Source organism: Pristis pectinata, chromosome 5 (genome assembly GCF_009764475.1).
Source record: "Pristis pectinata isolate sPriPec2 chromosome 5, sPriPec2.1.pri, whole genome shotgun sequence".
NCBI lineage: Eukaryota > Metazoa > Chordata > Chondrichthyes > Rhinopristiformes > Pristidae > Pristis > Pristis pectinata.
Window position 1 is genome coordinate 18,747,316 of NC_067409.1, and position 18,632 is coordinate 18,765,947.

General features: G+C 40.8%; 1 protein-coding gene across 5 annotated transcripts in view; it reads left to right on the forward strand.

Annotated features, from left to right (window-relative positions):
* The window catches only part of zmynd11 (zinc finger, MYND-type containing 11), a 140,102-nt gene that overhangs the window by 81,686 nt on the left and 39,784 nt on the right, over nt 1–18,632 (forward strand). For all 5 annotated transcript variants that reach the window (XM_052016510.1, XM_052016511.1, XM_052016509.1 and 2 more), the window contains 2 exons: nt 6,700–6,777; nt 18,001–18,093. In XM_052016510.1, coding sequence (XP_051872470.1) covers nt 6,700–6,777; nt 18,001–18,093 — 171 coding nt within the window. The remainder of the gene's footprint in view (nt 1–6,699; nt 6,778–18,000; nt 18,094–18,632) is intronic.

The window sequence follows — 18,632 nt, forward strand, 5'->3', positions numbered from 1 at the left end:
GTGTCAAATCTGCCATTGGTGGAATTGGAGTGGTTGTGGTAACTGAGATGTCAATAACTGTGTGTTTGGGCATCTATTGGGAGGAAGTGGGGTTGAAAGAGGGTGAAACAATGCAAGTGATGATGAACACAGGATATCTGAAGATGACAAGATTGAACATAAAACAGTACAACACAGGAACGGGCCCTTTGGCCCATCATGTCTATGCCAGCCATGAAGAAGATCCAAACCAATCTTATCTGATACGTATCCCTCTATTCTTTGCTTATCACGTCTGCCTAAATGCCTCTTAAACGTTGCTGTTGTATCTGCTTTTACCGCCTTCCTTGGCAGTGCATTCCAGGCACCTACCATTCCGTTTTGGAAAAAAAACTTGCCTCGTAAATCTCCTTTAAACTTTTCCCCTTTCACTTTAGACCTATGCCCTCTAGCATTTGACATTTCTGCTCTGGGGGGAGGAAAGACTCCTGAGAGGCATAAATCAGGTAGATAATTTTATAGTCATATCCAATCATCCCTCAGCCTTTGCTCAAGAGAAAACGAGAGAACAAGAAAACAAGCCCAATTTGTCCACCCTCTCCTTATAGCTGCACTCCAGGCAACATCCTGGTAAACCTTCTCTAAAGCCTCCACATCCTTTCTATAACTTGGTGACCAGAACAATACTTCAGATGTGGACCAACCAAAGTTTTATAAAGCTGCAACTTGATTTGCCAACTTTTATACAATGCCCCAATGAAGGCAAGTGTTCCCTTTGCTGCCTTTGCCACCTATTCACTTTGTTGTCACTTTCAGGGACGTGGACTTGCACCCCAAGGTTTTTCTGTATATTAATGTTCTGAAGGGTCCTGTCATTTATACTTTCCTTTGATCTCCCAACATGCATCACCTTGCACTTGTTTGGGTTAGACTCCATCTGGCACTTCTCTGCCCAAAGTTCCAACTGATCTATATCCTACTGTATCTGTTGATGACCTTCCTCATAATCCACAACTCCACTAATTTTCATGTTTTCTGCAAACATGCTAATTTGACCACCTACATTTTTAACTAAATCATTGATCCTTGCAGAGTACTATTGGTCACAAACCTCCAGTCAGATAAACACCCCTTCACCACTCCCATAGTCGCTGCACTTTAGCATTGAAACAGGCCTTTTGGCCCACTGTGTCTTTCCTGGCCATGCCTGTCTATACAAATCCCACTGGCCTGTGTTAATTCTATATCCATATATGCCTTGCTCATTCAAGTACCTGTCCAGATATCTCATAAATGTTGTTACTGTTCCTGCCTCCTCCACCACCTCTGGCAGCTCATTTCAGATACCATCTACTCTTTGTATGGGGGGGGAAAAAAATCTTCTACTCAGACCCTTTTTAAACCACCTTCTCACCTTAAACATATGCCTTCTAGAGTTAGACTCTCCTAGCCTGGGAAAAAGACTAACCATCCAGCTTATCAATGATTTTTTTTTAAGAAGGTCACCATTCAGCAACCTTTGCTCCAGGGAAACAATCCCAGCCTATCCAGTCTCTCCTTATAACTCAAGCCCTCCAGTCCTGGCAACATCCTTGTGAATATTTGCTGCACCCTCTAGTTTAATGATATCTTTCTATAGTACATTGACCAGAACTGCACACATTACTCCAGGGAACTATGTACTTGTAACCCAAGGTCTCTGTTCAACAGCACTCCCCAGGGCCCTGCCATTCACTATGTATGTCCTGTCCTGCTTTAACTTCCCAAAATGTATCACTTTGCACTTGAGTTAAATTCTATCTGTCATTCCCTTGCCCACTACCCTGTTGATCTATATCCCATTGTAACCTTGGACAACCTCCACTCTCCACTATGCCACCTACATTCTCATATAAATGACAAACAACAAAGGACCAGGCAACAATCCCTGTGGCACACCACTGGTCACAAGCCTCCAAACTGCAAAACCAGTATCCACTCCCACTGTCTGCTTCCTATAAACCAATTTTGCTGCTGACCTTGGATCCCATGTGTTTTAACCTTCCATACAGCCCCATCATATTGGACCTTGTCAAAGGCCATGCCAGAGTCCATGTAGACTATACACATTGCCCTCGTCAATCCTCTTGGTCATCTCCTCAAAGAAAAAATAGGATTTGTGAGGCACTGTTTCCTGTGTAGAAAGCCATGCTGACACTCTACTCAGTCCTTGCCTTTTCAAGTGCAAATAAATCCTGCCTCTCAGAATCCCTTCCAATAATTTTCCCACCAGTCTGTAGTTCCCTGGCTGCTTCTGGCTGCCTTTAAGTAAAGGCATGATATTATCTATCCTCCAGTCACCTGTGGTCAGCGAAGATACAAAAATCTCTGCCATGGCCCCAGCCATCTCCTCCTTTGCTTCCCAGAATATACTGGGATACACGTGGTCAGGCTCCAAGGGTTTATCCATTTATGCTTTTCAGAACGTCCATCACCACCTTTTGTAAAGCTGACATGCTTCAGAATATCACTGTATCCTCCCTTGAACTACTAGCTTTCATGTCCTCCTCCATGGTAAGTACGTGTGAAAAGTATTCATTTAAGACGGTGCCTGTTTCCCATGGCTCCACACACACATTACCCCACTAATCCTTAAGGGGACCTACTCTCTTCCTAGCTACCCTTTTAATATAGTTATAGAATCTTTTGGGAATCTCCTTTAACTTGCTTTCCAGGGATGTCTCGTGGCACCCTTTTAGAACAGAACAGTACACCACAGGAACAGGCCCTTCAGCCCACAATGTCTGCGCTGAACGCAATGCCGAATTAAACTAAATCTCTTCTGCCTGTACGTGATCCATATCCCTTCATTCCCTGCAGTTTCATGTGTCTATCTAACCATTGTCTTTCTAATTTCCTCAAGTTTACCCCTACATCCCAAATACTCTTCAAGGGACTTGCTTGATCCCAGCCGCCTAGACCCGATAAATGCTGCCTTTTTCCTAAACTGAGCCTCCATATCTCATGTCAACCAAGGTTTCCGAATCTTGCCAGCCTTGCCCTTCTCTTACAGGAACATGCTGAACCTGAGCTCTTTCCCTGACTGCTCTGTCTACTGGATTTTCTTTGTACTTCATTCAACTTTTCATTTGTTACACTACTACTTAGGGTCTCACCCTAATTTTTGACCCAAAATGTCAATTATCTCTATGCCTTCACAGATGCTGCTTGACCCACATCCTTGACCCTGGCACCATAGAGGCAACATGCCATCCTGGAGTCTCCATGCCCTTGACTATAGAGACCCTTATCTCTTAGACTTTGACCTTCTCTGCTGTACAACAGAGCCAGTTATGGTGCCACTGATCTGGCTGCTGCAGCTACTTTCTCCTGAGAGGCCACTCCCCAAACAGAATCCCAAGCAGTATCACTGTTAGAGAATGGACTCCTATACTATCTGCCTGCCTCTCCTTATGGTCACCCATCTGGCTTAACCTGCAGTGTGACCATGTACCTTAGACTACCTGTAACTCTTGTGTATAACACTTCCTGCCTCCTGTATGCTCCCTAATAAGTCCAACTGCCATTCCAACCAATCCATGCAGTCTGAGAGGAACTGCAGCTGGACATACTTGCTGTAAATGTAGTTGTCAAGGACACTTGACAATTCCCTAACCTCCCACATTTCACAGGAAGAGCATACCACTCCACTGACTGCCACTTCTATCTGTGAAGTAAAGAAAATACCTGGTTTATTTGATTGTTAATCTCAGTCTGTGAATGGATTTGATGAGTTCTGAGCTTTGATTTTGTTCATAGTTAACTAGTTATATTGTGGCTTTCAAATAAAAATATCTCTAATTTCTATAGAACATAGAACAGAACAGCCCAAGAACAGGCCCTTCAGCCCACCATGTTTTTGCTGACCATGATGCCAATCTAACTAATCCTATCAACCTCGTTATGACCTTGCACTTTATTGTCTACCTGCACTACACTTTCTCTGTAGCTGTGACACTTTATTCTGCATTCTGTATTGTTTTACTTTGTACTACCTCAATGCACTCTGTACTACTTCAGTGCACTATGTAATGAATTGATCTGTATGAACAGTATGCAAAACAAGTTCTTCGCTGTAACTTGGTACAAGTGATATTAATAACCAATACCTGCATGTGCTTCATATCCCTTTATTCCCTGCTTGTTCATACCCCTTTGAGTTAATCATAAAGCAATGTGAGTTACTGTAAGAAATAGTGTCAATACTTTTTAGTTTTTTTTGCATGTTGCACTCTATAATGAAACATTGTAAAAATATAAATCCCAAGTTCAAGAAAATTGTAGTAATATTCCATGATCTGACATGCTGTCTGTGCTCTCTTCCTGTGGCCATGCTGGTCTAGTCCTCGAGGCCTCATTGCCTCAACCAACCCACAAGGCAATCCAGCAAAAAGTACGTCTCGGGTGGTAGGAACTTGAAGCCCTGCCTCTGGACTGTTTGTCATTTCACTGTTGTCAAAAGGCTCTGAACTATCTAATCAGAGACATTTGAAAAACTTCCATTGATTTTTAAATAAAAATTTCTACTTTTGTAGAAATTTGTGTAACTTTTTTTACGTATTAAAAAAAATTAATTAAACACCTGAGGTAAAATAAAGCAAAGCAGCCAAACCATTTCCCTGAACTTTTCAATCAGAATTGGTGACCATGACTGGCATTCACCGAAGAACCAGCTGCTTGTGGAGCCTCAACCCAGGATGCTTATGCTGTGCTCCTGAATTCATTGCCTCATCCAGCATCAGAGCAGGAAAGGTCAATTTTGGAACTTGAATTGACTTTTCATTATTGAACTAAAATTTGCAGGAGGAAAGTTAAATCTTAAACCTAAGAAAGACGTTTTCTAAAATTGAAGTCCCCAAAAGTATCTTGTATTTTGTTTCATGATGGCTATAATTTTTACTGGCAGGATTTCATATTAAAGCTTTTTTGTTTAATTGGAAGCACTGCATGGCAATGTTTACCTTGTGCTCCTCACAAAGCACTTTCCTAACTTGCAGTGACTGTTGTAAAGTGAAAACTACTCATGAAGAAAGGAAAACTGAGAACTGCGCACTGGCCATTATTACCACATTTACTTACTGCACTCTTAAAATATGATCGTATGCCAATGTATTCGAGGGCAGCAACTTGTATGTTCAATGTGGAAGAAATAAAATCGCAATCTCCCGCAATAATCAAACAAATATCAAGACTGAGCCATAGGGCAATATACAAGGCCTGTGATTAACTTTAGGCAGAATGTTGTTAAGTCCTAGAGTTCTATAGGCCCTTCAGCCCAACTCATCCATGTTGACCAAGGTGCCTACCTGAGCTAGTCCCATTTGCCTGCATTTGGCCCACATCCCTCAACCTTTCCTATCCATGTATCTGTCCAAATGTCTTTTAAACATTGTAATTGTACCCACCTCTACCTGTTCATTTGACAGCTCTTTGCATATAACCACCACCACCTCTGTGGAAAAAGTTGCCCTCAGGTCCCTTTTAAAAAAAAATCTTTTCACTCTCTCCTTAAATTTATGTCTTCTAATTTTAGACTCCCCCACTCTAGGAAAAAAACTGTGACCATTCATCTTATCAATGCCCATGATTTTGTTACCTCTATAAGGTTAACCCTTGGCCTCCTACACCCCAGGGGGGGAAAAAAGCCCCAGCTTATCCAGTCTCTCTTTACAACTCAAGCCTTCCACTCTTGGTAACACCCATTCTGCACCCTTTTCAGCCTAACAACATCCTTCCTATTGTTTTCTTTTTAAAAAGTACAGTCTTAAATATGGATAGCACGTTGGTGTAGTAGATTGAGCTGATGCCTCCGATCTGGCGACCCAGGTTCAGTTCTGACCTCCATTGCTATCTCTGTCGAGGTTGTCCCTTCTTTCTGTAACCATATGCTTCAGTTTCCTCTCACCTCCTAAAGAGGTTACTTTAACCGACTGCTGATGTAGGTTGGTATTAAGAGAAGCTAGGGTGGAGTTGATGAGCATGTGAGAGAGTTTACAGGGCAATACGTGAGGCTTTGGGGTTGATAGGATTGCTCTGAGATCCAGCATAGACTCCATGGCCCTAATGGCCTTTTTATCATAAGAAAATATGAGAGAAAAATTAGAATTTGAAAAATATAGAGATGGAGCAACAGAGACTTTGGGAAGGCTGATGCAGTGGGTGGAGTGCAGATGGTTGATAAGGCAGTTTCTGGTAGGTACTGTGGAATGTATGCAAGGTGAGTGGAATTGGAGGTCCTAGACACTGGAAGGAAGCCACTGTGGATCAGTGGTGAATGTAGTTCTCATTGAATAAGACTTGTCTGAGATATAGTGAGCATTGGAATTTTGGGTAATTTTGTATCACCAGCTAAGCTCATTGATATAAGATAATTGTAGCCCATTTCAAAGCTAGAGTGCCTTCAAATTAATAAAATAAATCATTGCTTTTGTTGTGGGTGGCTTTCTACTTAAGTAAACTGGAAGGATTTTCAAATGTCGAGCATACAGCTTGCAGTTTATTTTCAGCTTCATTTAAATAGACATTTTGGAATAGACTTGTTTTCTAAATCTTGTATGTGATATTTGCTGCACGTGTATTTTGAGAGACAACATTCAGATTACAGAAACAAAGTTTCTGCTTGTTGTTAACAGTAGTCAGTGAGTATTTCTTCACTAATTTAACTTTTCTTCATCACAATAGAGCATGAAAAAGAAGAATACAACCAAGCAGGCAATGGGCAGATATTTGGGTTACATTGTTTCTCGCATGAAGGAAAGGGTGAGTAATTGCTTCAAGTGAGCAGGATCCTGTGGTGTAAAATAAAAACATGTTTAATGAGTTCAAAATTATTTTGTTCTGCAGGTGTTTCCATTGATCTTGATCAAATTATAAGTTGCATTAAAAGTTGCATTATAAGAATATTTGTAATTTATTCTACATTGCATTACGCGACTATTAGTATTTTAAAAATGTAGAGAAGTGGGTGAGACCGAAAGGCCAGGACATGATTTATATCCCAGAATTTTGAAAGGGGTTATTAGAGAGTTACTGGATGCATTAGTTATTATCTTCCAAAATTCCATAGATTATACAATTGTTATTGTGGATTGGAAGGTAACAAATTGGATCCCATTATTTAAGAGAAAGGGAAGGGAGAAAATGGGAACTACTGGCCTATTAGCCACACAAGAATAACGGGGGAAAATAAAATCTATGTTAAAGGCTGTTAAAAGTGAACACCTGATACAGCATGGATATACAAAAGGAAAATTATGTTTGACTTAAGTTTTTTATTTTGAGGCATCAGAGGTGATGAGGGGAAAGTCAGTGAATGGATGTTTGGATTTTCAGAAGGCTTTCATTAAGGTTCCATTCAGGAGGTTGGTCAAAAAGGTTTGAACACATGAAATTTGGGATATTATATTGGCATGGATTGAGAATTGGTTAATAGATGAAGCAAAGGGTTGAAATAAGTCTTTCTCGAGCTGTGCCTAGTGGAGTACCACACGAATTGGAGTTTGGAATCCAGCTGATCGCAATCTATATCAATGATTTGACTGAACCAAATGTCATGTTTTCAAGTTTGCTGATATAAAACGATATGGGGTTGTGTGTAGGGAGGAGGGTGTAAAGAAGCTTCAGGGGATATTGACGAGCTGAGTGAATAGGCGGGAGCGTGGCATATGGAGTATAGTGTGGCGGACCGTGAGGTTATTCAGTTTGTTGCACAAAGCAGATTATTTTTACATGGTGACAGATTGGGAAATGTTTAAAGGGTTTGGGCTGTCCTTGAACACATGACTGAAAGCTGACATGCAGTTGCAGCAAGTGATTAGGAAGGCAAATGGTATGTTGACCTTCATTACAAGAATTGTATAGGACTTTAATGAGAACAAAACCTGCACTGTTGTGTACGGTTTTGGTTTCTTTGCTGAGAGGATGGTGAATCCTTGGGATTCGGTAACCTGGAGGGTTGTGGTGACTGTTGAGTTCATTCAAAACCAAGATTTTTGACACATTTCTGGATCTCAAAGGAATCGAGAGATGGGGATAGTGCAGGAAAATGGAACTAGGTTAGAAGTTCAACCATGATCTGATAAAAGGGCTTAAGGTGCCAGGTGGCTTGATTCTGTTCATAATTATCTCCTTGTATTAAGATCAGAAAAAATAGTGGCCAGATTAAAGGCCATTTAGCTAAAAGCATATTTGTCATTACCAAGCAACCAACAGTACTTTTGAATGGTGAAAATGTCCTTAATTCCAGTCTCTATGTAGTTACTTAAAAATGATTTGTTGATTCTTTTCAAAATGTTTTAATTTCTATTTAATTTTTTTAATTTGGTACAGTATAATCAGTTTGATATGGAGAGGTTTTTGGGACACAATATACGGAATTCTTAATTGGCAAACATCCTATTTCTTCAACATTCTTATTGCAAATGTTACAGAAATGGAACTCTATTAGTGGTTTCCTCTTTTTTTCCCTCTAAGATCTAATGTCTTGTTTATTCAGGTGACAGTTGGGAGTTGATTTTGTTTCACCTAAATTTGATACCAACCTGTGTTTTGTAGTCAGTGACAAAGAAACTCTGCTACTTGATGATTAGGAGAAAGCTGATCGCATGTTTCGTTATCAAGCAGGCTGAGAGCCATTCAGACTGTAGACTCCTTTCAGATGTCAAATTGGAAAGTGAGAAGTATATACTATAATCTTGGATCATTCTAGGGAACAAAATAAATCTTAGAAAGGTGAAGGTTACATTTCAATTTTTAAACAATCATTTAAAGTTATCCAAGTTTAAAACTGAGGGAATGATGTTCACATTTTTAAAATTATTGCTTTAGGGGATTATAATTTAGAACTGAACATTAGTAGTTTACTACCTCAACACCTAAGGTTTTGCACTTTGCACAAACTATCGCAGCAGTTTTTTAGAAAAAAAAAAGTTGGTTCCTGTTGAATCATTGATATTACAAGTCCTCCCCAGTTTACAAATGAATGCCTGACTTTTGTACAGTCCAAGCATATGAACAAGTGCTTAGGAGACTGGCACTCCAGTTTGATGGCTGCTATGGGGCTGCAGGGATCTTCTGCCTGGGGACCTGGTTCGTGGCTGCATTTCTGACTTGCGAACTGTTTGGGCTACAAACAGTTCACAGGAATGGAATAAAGCTGTAATCTGTGGGGGTGGTGACCTGTATTTGTGGAATAAGTATGGATGGCAGAGATTGCAGTCAGCTTTTGCTAGTGATGACTGCAAGTGCTGGCAGTTTTTTTTTACTGCTGCAGATACCAGGCCACTTTCAATAAAAGTGAGTCTCTAATGAAGTTCAAAGCTCCTGACTCTATTCATTGCAAGTTATCTACATGGGGTTAGCAGTAACTAACTTCATTTCCTAAGCCATACATGTGGGAGGTAGTAAATTTATAAGGCAGCATAGGATATATTGATGGGATTGAAACTTGAGCAGAGAATGGAATTCCCAATTTGATTGGGTTCAAAAATGGAACCATTGGCTTTTCAGTATTTGTTTTTAGTATTTAGGTGATCGGATTAGCATGACTTTTGCAACATGGATAGTTATATGAATGTTGTACTTGTTCTATGGTGACTAAGGGACTGTGAAGTTAACTTGCAGATGCAATAAGTGGTAAGGAAGGCAAATGGTATGTTGTCCTTCATTACAAAACGTTTTCGGGACAGAAGATGTCTTGCTACAATTATATGGGACTTTAGTGAGAACAAAACCTGGAAATGTTATGACAATTTTGGTCTCCTTACCTTAATAAAAAGTGCTTGCCTTGGAAGGAATATAATGTAGATTCACTAGAGTGGCTCCTGGGTTAGTGGGTTTACCATGTGAGGAGAGAGCAAGTAGATTTCACCTGTTTTCTAGAGTTTAGAGGAATGAGATAAGATCTCATTGAAATTTAAGATTCTTGTTGGGGATGTGGGGAAGTCATTTTACCTGGCTGAGTCTAGAACCAGGGGTCACAGACTCTGAATAAGGGGTCACAATTTAGGACCGAAATAACAAATCTTTTCACTGAGAGGATGGTGAATCCCTGGGATTCTGTACCCTACAGGGTTGTGGTGACTGTTATTGAATTCATTCTAAGTCAAGATTGACAGATTGCAGGAAAATGGAACTGGGACTTAAAGGGCTTAAGGTGCCAGGTGGCTGGCTTCTGTTTGTGTTTATGCTCTTGTGTTAAGATCACAAAAAAAAAGTGGCCAGATTAAAGTCCATCCAACTAAAAGAAGCTTGTTTATCTTGTTGCCAAGCAACCAACAGTACTTTGCATGCTTTAACTATCCTTAATTCCAAACTCCTCTTAATGGATCAGTTTAAAATATCTATTGATTTCTCTCTTCCCCCCCCCCCCCAGTGTTTTGATGTTACTTTTTATTTAGATTTTTTTAATTTGGTACAGTATTATCTGTCTGATATGGAAAGGTTTTTGGGACATAATGTACTGAATTCTTTATTGGCAAATATCTCATTATTTTGGCATTCTTATGGGGGAAAAAGCTGCAGAAATGGAATTGTCAATAGTTTTGTGTGCTTTTTTCAAGACCCAAGGTCTTATTCAGATAAAAGGTAGGAATTGATTTTCTTTCACTTAAATTTGATGTTGGCCTATATTTTGCAGTCAGTGGTGAAGAGATTATGCAGCTTGATCATTAGGAGAAAGTGGCCCACAGATGTTTAGGGGAAAAAAAGTTATTTCCTGTTGAACCTTTTGGGTATTATGTGTATTTGTGGTAAAAGTATGGATGCCAGAGATTGCAGTCGGCTTTTCCCATTCATCCATGCTGACTGAGGTACCTTCCTGAGCTCGTCCCATTTGCCTGCCATTGGCCCATATTCCTCCGAAACCTTACCAATCCAAGAACCTGTTCAAATGTCTTTTAGGAGTTGTAATTGTACCTGCCTCTACCTATCTTCCTCTGGCAGCTCATTCCACACAGGGTGGTAGGTATGTGGAAAAACTTGCCCCTCAGGTCCCCTTTATGTCCTTCCCCCTCTCCTTAAACCTGTGCTCTCTAGTAGTAGATTCCACTCCCTGCGAAAATGACTGTGACCATCCAGCTTATCAAAGCCACTCCTGATTTTTATACCTCCTATAATGTCACCCCTCAGCCTCCTGTACTTCAGGGAAAACAGTCCCAGCCTACGTATTCTCTCCTTGCAACTCAAATCCTTCAGTCCTGGCAACATCTTTGTGAATCTTTTGTTTTTGCACCCTTTTAGCTTAATCACATCCTATAGTATGGTGACGGAACTGTGCACAGTATTCCAGCTGCAGTCTCACCCAGCATCTTGTACATCTGTAACATGACATTCCAACTCTTGTGCCCTATCCACCGAAGGCAAACATGCCATTTGCTGCCTTCACCACCTTGTCTAACTCTGCCATTTTCAGGGAACTATGTACTTGTACCCCAAGTTTTTCTGTTCTACAGCATATCCCAGGGCTCTGTTATTTGCTGTGTTCCAAACCACTGGCTTGGTTTAAAATCCCAAAATGCCTTGCTTCCAACTTGCCTGAGTTAAATTCCATCTGCCATTATTTTGCCAACTTTCCCAATTGAGATCTTGTTGTAACCTTAGACAATCTTTACTGTCTACCATGCCACCAATTTTGGTGTCATCTGTAAACTTGCTAATCATACCACCAACATTCTTATCCAAGTTATTAATATATATTTATATCTGTAACAGAGAAGTAGACCCAGCATCAATCCCTGCAGCACATCACTGGTCACCTCCAATCTGAAAGACAATGCATCACGTGTGACTCTTTCCACCAAGCCAATTTTGTATCCAGTTGGCTAGCTCACCCTGGATCCCATGTGATTTTTTTTTTCCCTACTGAACCAGTCTACTATTTGGGACCTTGTTAAAAGCCTTGCCAAAGCCATTGTAGGCGATGTCTGTCACCCTGCCCTTGTCAGTCCTCTTAGTCACCTCTTATATTTAAGAAAAACTCAATTAAATTTGAGTCACGATTTCCCACACACGCACCATGCTAACTAACCCTAATCGGTCCTTGCCTTTCCAAATGCAGATAGATCCTGTCTCTCGCATTCCCCTCCAGTAAATTACCCTTCACTGAGGTTGAGCTCACCAGCCTGTAGTTCCCTGGTTTGCCACTGCAGCCCTTAAAGGCACAGTATTAGCCACCCCCTAGTCTCCCGATAACTCTAGTCGGTCCATTTACATATTGCCTGAGAAAACTTTCCTGGATACGCTTAACAAATTCTGCCCATCTAATCCCTTAGCACAATGGCAGCCCCAGTCAATATTACGGAAGTTTATAATTGACTATTATTACAACTCTCTACATATATCTGATATATCTGCAGTCTTTTCATGTATTTGTTCCTCTAATTCCTGCTGACTATTGGAGGGCCTACAGTACAATTGCATCAAAATGATCATCCCCCTCTTTTTCTAAATTCTACCTATATAGCCTCACTGGACTTTTCCCCCAGGAATATCCTCTCAAGCCATGATATTCTCCTAAATCAAAAATGTAACTTCTCTTACTTCTACCCCTATCGTGCCTATAGCATCTGTATCCCAGAACACTGAGCTGCCAGTCCTGCTCATCCCTCAACTATTTTTCTTTAAAAGCTATAATATCACTATCCCTGCCCTGAGCTCATCTGCCTTACCTGTTGGGTTTCTTGCATTAAAATAAATACAGCTCAGCCTATCAGACCACCTTCACTCCCTGTTCTGCCTACTGGACTGGCCTGCTTTAACTTCTATATTTACCTCAACTGCCACCCTAGTACCCCACCCCCACCCCCCACAGACTAGTTTAAACCCTCCTGAGTAACAAGCAAATCACCTGGCCAGGCTAATGGTCCCCTCCAATTCAGGTGCACACTGTCCCTCTTGTACAGATCACCTCTGCCCCAGAAGAGATCCCAATGACTTAGATGAGGGGGTGGAAGGCTGGGTTAGTAAGTTTGCGGACAACACTAAGATCGGCAGTGTTGTGGATAGTGTGGAGGGCTGTCGGAACTTAGAGGGATATTGATAGGATGCAGAGCTGGGCTGACAAGTGGCAGATGGAGTTCAATTCGGAGAAGTGTGAGGTGGTACACTTTGGAAGGACAAACTCCAGGACAGAGTACAAGGTAAATGGCAAGGTACTTGGCAGTGTAGAGGAGCAGAGGGATCTGGGGGTTCATATTCACAGTTCACTGAAAGTTGCCTCACAGGTGGATAGAGCAGTTGAGAAGGCCTATGGGATGTTAGCTTTCATAAATCGTGGGATTGAGTTTAAGAGCTGCAAAGTGATGATGCAGCTTTACAAAACTCTAGTTAGACCACACTTAGAGTACTGTGTTCAGTTTTGGTCGCCGCATTATAGGAAGGATGTGGAGGCGTTGGAGAGGGTGCAGAGGAGGTTTACCAGGATGCTGCCTGGATTAGAGAGTATGGAATATGAGGAGAGGCTTAAGGTGCTAGGGCTTTATTCACTGGAAAGGAGGAGGATGAGAGGAGACATGATAGAGGTATATAAAATATTGAGAGGAATAGATAGAGTAGACAGCCAGCGCCTCCTTCCCAGGGCACCAATGCTCAAGACGAGAGGGCATGGCTTTAAGGTTGTGGGTGGGAGGTTCAGGGGAGATGTCAGGGGGAGGTTTTTCACCCAGAGAGTGGTTGGTACATGGAATGCGCTGCCTGGGGTGGTGGTGGAGGCAGATACATTGGACAGGTTCAAGTTTTGTTGGATAGGCACATGGAGGAATGTGAGATAGAGGGATATGTGGGAGGAAAGGGTTAGATAGTGTGAGGGTGGTTTGATGGACGGCACAACATGGTGGGCCGAAGGGCCTGTTTTGTGCTGTATGGTTCTATGGTTAAGAACTTAAATCCCTCTGTCCTGCACCAGCTCTTTAGCCATGCAGTCACCTGCCGTCTACTGTTCCTACTCTCACTAATGTGTGCCACTTGGAGTATTCCAGCGATTACAACCCTTAAGGTCCTGGTTTTTAACCTTCTGCCTATATTTCTATAGTCACACTGCAGAACCTCCATGCCTTTCTCTAGCTATGTTGTTGGTACTGATGTGTACAATGACCTATGGTTGCTCACCTTCCCCATTGAGAATGTTCTGCAACTGCTCAGATACATCCTTGACCTTGGCACCAGGGAGGCAAAATACCATCAAGACTTGGAGTCTCGATCGTGGCTACAGTATCTCCTGTCTGTCCCCCTAACTATCAAGTCTCTTGTTACTACAGATCACCTTGACTCCACCCTCCCCTGCTGTGCATCAGAGCCAGTTGTTGTGTCACAGACCTGGCTGTTGCTGCTCCTCTGAAAAGTAACACTGTCCCCCAACTCCAGCCCCCAACAGAATCCAAAAATGATATACTTGTTAGAGGGGAATGGCCACAGGTGAATCCTACACTCCCTATCTACCCCCTCTACCTTTCCTAGTGGTCACCCAACTACCTGCTGTCTGTACCTTTTTTGAAGTGACCTCTTAAGTAAAGCTGTCTTGATGATCTCAGAATGACACATTTTCCTGTGAGTCCAGCTGCAAGATGCAGTCAGTCAGTAGCTGCAGCTGGATACACTTTACACAAGTATACTCACCAGAGACACGAAGTGCTGACTGTTTCTTTATTACTGCAGATACCAGGCCAGTGTTTCAATAATAGTGAATCTCTAATGCTAGAGATGAATGTTCAAAACTGCTGGCTCCACTCATTGCAAGTTATCTATATGGGATTTGCTGTGGCTGTAATGGAAACCTTATTTCCCAAGCCATGCATGCAGTAGGTACTAAAGTTATAAGGCTGTGTAAGGCATTGAAGATTGAGCAGAGAATGGAGTTACTGATTTGATTTGTTCCATTTTTGGACCCAATCAGCTTTTTATTATTTTGGTTTTTAGGTGATCACCTTAGCATGTGGCTAGTTCCATGACTGTTGCATTTGTTGTGTGATGATCCAGAGATAAATATTACTTCAAAGGAGCAGATGAAGAACATTATTGACACAGCTAATAAGCAAAAATGAGTAGGAATCAATTTTTTTTAAGGATGTGACCAGGAGACCCATGAATTCTTTTAGTCATTGCAGTCTCTCTCTCCAAATCTTTGTCAAGATAGCACTAATTGGAAGCAAATTAATGACTATTTTCCATTGGATTGTAAAGGTGTATTCCTGTTTTTAAAAAAAAATTAAGAGTTTTAGAAACTAGACTAAACATATTGAGACCGCCTCACTAACTTTGTGGAACAAACAACTTTGCTTTGAGAATGATTTGTTAGATATCATTATTATATTGGTATAAGGTAACTATAGTCAATAGCAGAAAAAAGATCTGCAGCTGTTTCATCATGCAGAACACTAGATTTAAGTGGTGATATGGATTCGTACTGTAGAGATTGGTATTTTTAATCTGGAATTACTTGAACGTTGCATTTGAAGGGAAGTCTCAATCATTATTTTGCCTGAGTTGATTGTAGAATTGCTTGGAATTCATCATTAAGGAGGAACCTGGGTCTTGCATCATGAAAGGTTTTAATCAGAAAAAACAAGATCATCTTTTTAGCAACTTGCTGTTACAATAAACATGGCAAAGATGTTAAGATTAGTAAGTCAGTCAGTGAAACTTAAAACTGTTTTTCTGAATTCTAGAGATTGTTGCATCATTCTTTGGATCCAAAGTTCATGATTTGAGAATTGTGAACTACTGTGAATTATGATGAAACTATTTGAACACTCAGCAATTCATAAATCAGGGAAAATTCAGGAATGACAATCTCCCTGGGTGGTACAGTAGCAAATGAAATTTAATCCAGACAAATATAAGGTAGTGTACTTTGGGAGGCCAAATTCTGGTAGGTCATAAAGAGTAAATGCCAAGGACCTTAAGAGTGTGGATATGCAGAATGACCTCTGGGTGCAAGCCCATAGCTCACTGACATTAGTGGCGCATGTGGATAGGGTAGTGAAAAAGGCATGTGCATGCTTACCTTCATAGGCTGAGGCATTGAGTATAAAAGGTTGATGTCATGTTGCATTTGTACAAAAACATTGGTTAGACTGTGCTCAGCATTGTGTATGGTTCTGGTTGCCACACTACAGGAAGGATGTGGTGGCAATAAAGAGTGCAGAACAGATTCAAAAGGATGTTGTCTAGAATGGAATGCTGTAGTTTTAAAGGGAAATTGGATAGGCAGGGTTTATTCTCACTAGAACATAGCTGAGGGATGTTCTAGTGGGATCTCGTAGAGGTTTCTTTAAAAAAAAGATGAAGGGCATAGATGGGATAGATTTGTCAGAATCTTTTTCCCAGGACAGATGAGTCTGGAACTGGAGTTCACAAGTTTAAGATAAAAGGGTAGAAATTTAAAGGAGGTCTGAGGGGAAAGTTTTTCTACACAGAGGGTGGTGAATACCTAGAATGAGCTGCCAGAGGAGGTGGTGGAGTCAAATACAATTGCAACTTTTAAAAGGCATTTGGACAGGTACTTGGTTAGAAAAAGCATATGGATGTAATGTGGGCAAATGGTATTAGAATAGATGGGTATCACGGTCAGCATGGGCAAAGTGGAGAGAGGGCCTGTTTCTGGTCTATGTTTCTACAATTCTAATAGAAGCCTCCTTCACTGCACAACGTGCAGCTCTTTAGATCGTTTCTATGGTTTTTTTAAGATTGTTTATTCCTGTGACTGTTCATGTATTTTGATTCTGCCTTTTCAAGTAGATAATGTTAACTGAATTTGGGTGGTGTTTCCATTTCCAAATGAGTTTAAATCATTTTAGACAATGGCAATACATTTCTTCACAGCTAACAAAATTGGTAATATGATCAAAGATCCAGAGAGTTACAATCATTGTGGATTTTCAAGAAGTTGAACGAAAAGTTGTATTGATCCCTGGAGCTAATGGTCTTGTATGCATATTGTTGTACTTTGTGAGAATATTAGAAGGATTACTGCCAGTAGCTCTATTGACTGGAATATTAGGAGGAGTCCTATTTAATACATATTGATTAAGGTCCTACCTGAGTTGCTATATTATAGATTCCATAATGTCAGTCCTATACAGTAATGGGCTATATGGTACAACTCATGAGGTCTCCGTCTTCCTTCCTGAAACAACCAGTCATGTCCATGGATTATATCCTATAGAATAGGAGTGCATTGAGGGCCACTTAACCCAAAGCTTGCTCAGAGGTTTTAAGAAACCTCTTAAATAGAAAAAGGGAAGTGAAAATTTAAGCAGCGAGTTCCATTACTAAGAGCCAAGCTACCAGTGGTGTAGCAATGATAACTAGGACTATTTGCCCTCTTTAAGAGTCTTGAAAGTGTATTGGTTTATTATTGTCACTTATACAGAGGTACAGTGAAAAGCTTGTCTTACAAACCGATCGTCCAGGTCAATTCATTACACAGTGCAGTTACATTGAGTCAGTACAGAGTGCATTAATGTAGTACAGGTAAACAATAACAGTACAAAGTATCACATTAAGTACCAGAAGTAGACTTGTATCCATCAGCACTGTACCCTTGTTATGCCCCTATCTAATCTATTCCAGGGTTCTCAGCACCAAGCACCCAGTATTGACTGAGTGGGCTGACAATCTGGGGAGAAGATATTGTTGAGTGGGGGGAATTGGAGTAAAGGTTTGCAGTTGAGGACTCTAATAACAATTAAAGAAAAAACAAATGCTAGAAGCATTGTAGATGAGGTAGCATCTATGGAAAATAGTTAATAAGTCAGGTCAAAGATACTGTCCAACCTGTTGTGTATTTTCTGCTTTTATTTCACATTTCCAGGTCAAAACTAGTTTTGCTAATGCCTTGTGTATTTACTGCTAATATAAATGCCAATATACATTATATTACTTTCAGTAGTTGAATAGTGAATTTTGTGTTTTGAAACTGGCAGGGTTGCTTTTTTAGTTTTGTTACATTTTTAAGGCGGTTATTAATAATACTTATTATTTTTGCAGGCCACAGAGCTTGGTAAAAAGGGAAAAGAAAGTAAGCATCCAATGTACAGAAGATTGGTGCACACACCTATAGATGTTGCCAGCATACAGGAGGTGAGTAAGGAATGACTGTAGTTGGAAGTATTGTATCTCTGAAAATACCCATCATTTTTGAATAATAGAACTATGGATCAATGGCTTCATTAACGTGGAGAGATTAGAGAAACTGGGTTTACGTTCCTTTAAGTGGGGAAAATTAAAGGGAGGTTTGGTACTATTCAAATTGTGAAGGTTTTGGTAAATAAGGAAAAAGTGCCAGAGAATATTGTGTTCAGTTCTGGTCGCCTCACTGTAGGAAGGACGTGGAAGCTTTAGAAGGGGTGCAGAGGAGATTTACCAGGATGCTACCTGGATTGGAGAGCACATTTTCTGAGGATAGGTTGAGCAATCCAGGGCTTTTCTCTTTGGAGAGGAGGATGAGAGGTAACTTGATAGAGGTGTACAAGATGATAAGAGGCATAAATCAAGTGGACAGCCAGAGACTTTTTCCCAGGGTAAAAATGGCTAACATGAGGGGGCATAATTTTAAGTTGATTGGAGGGGATGTCAGAGGCAAGTGTGTCGTTTTTTTTTTAGAGTGGTGGGTGCGTGGA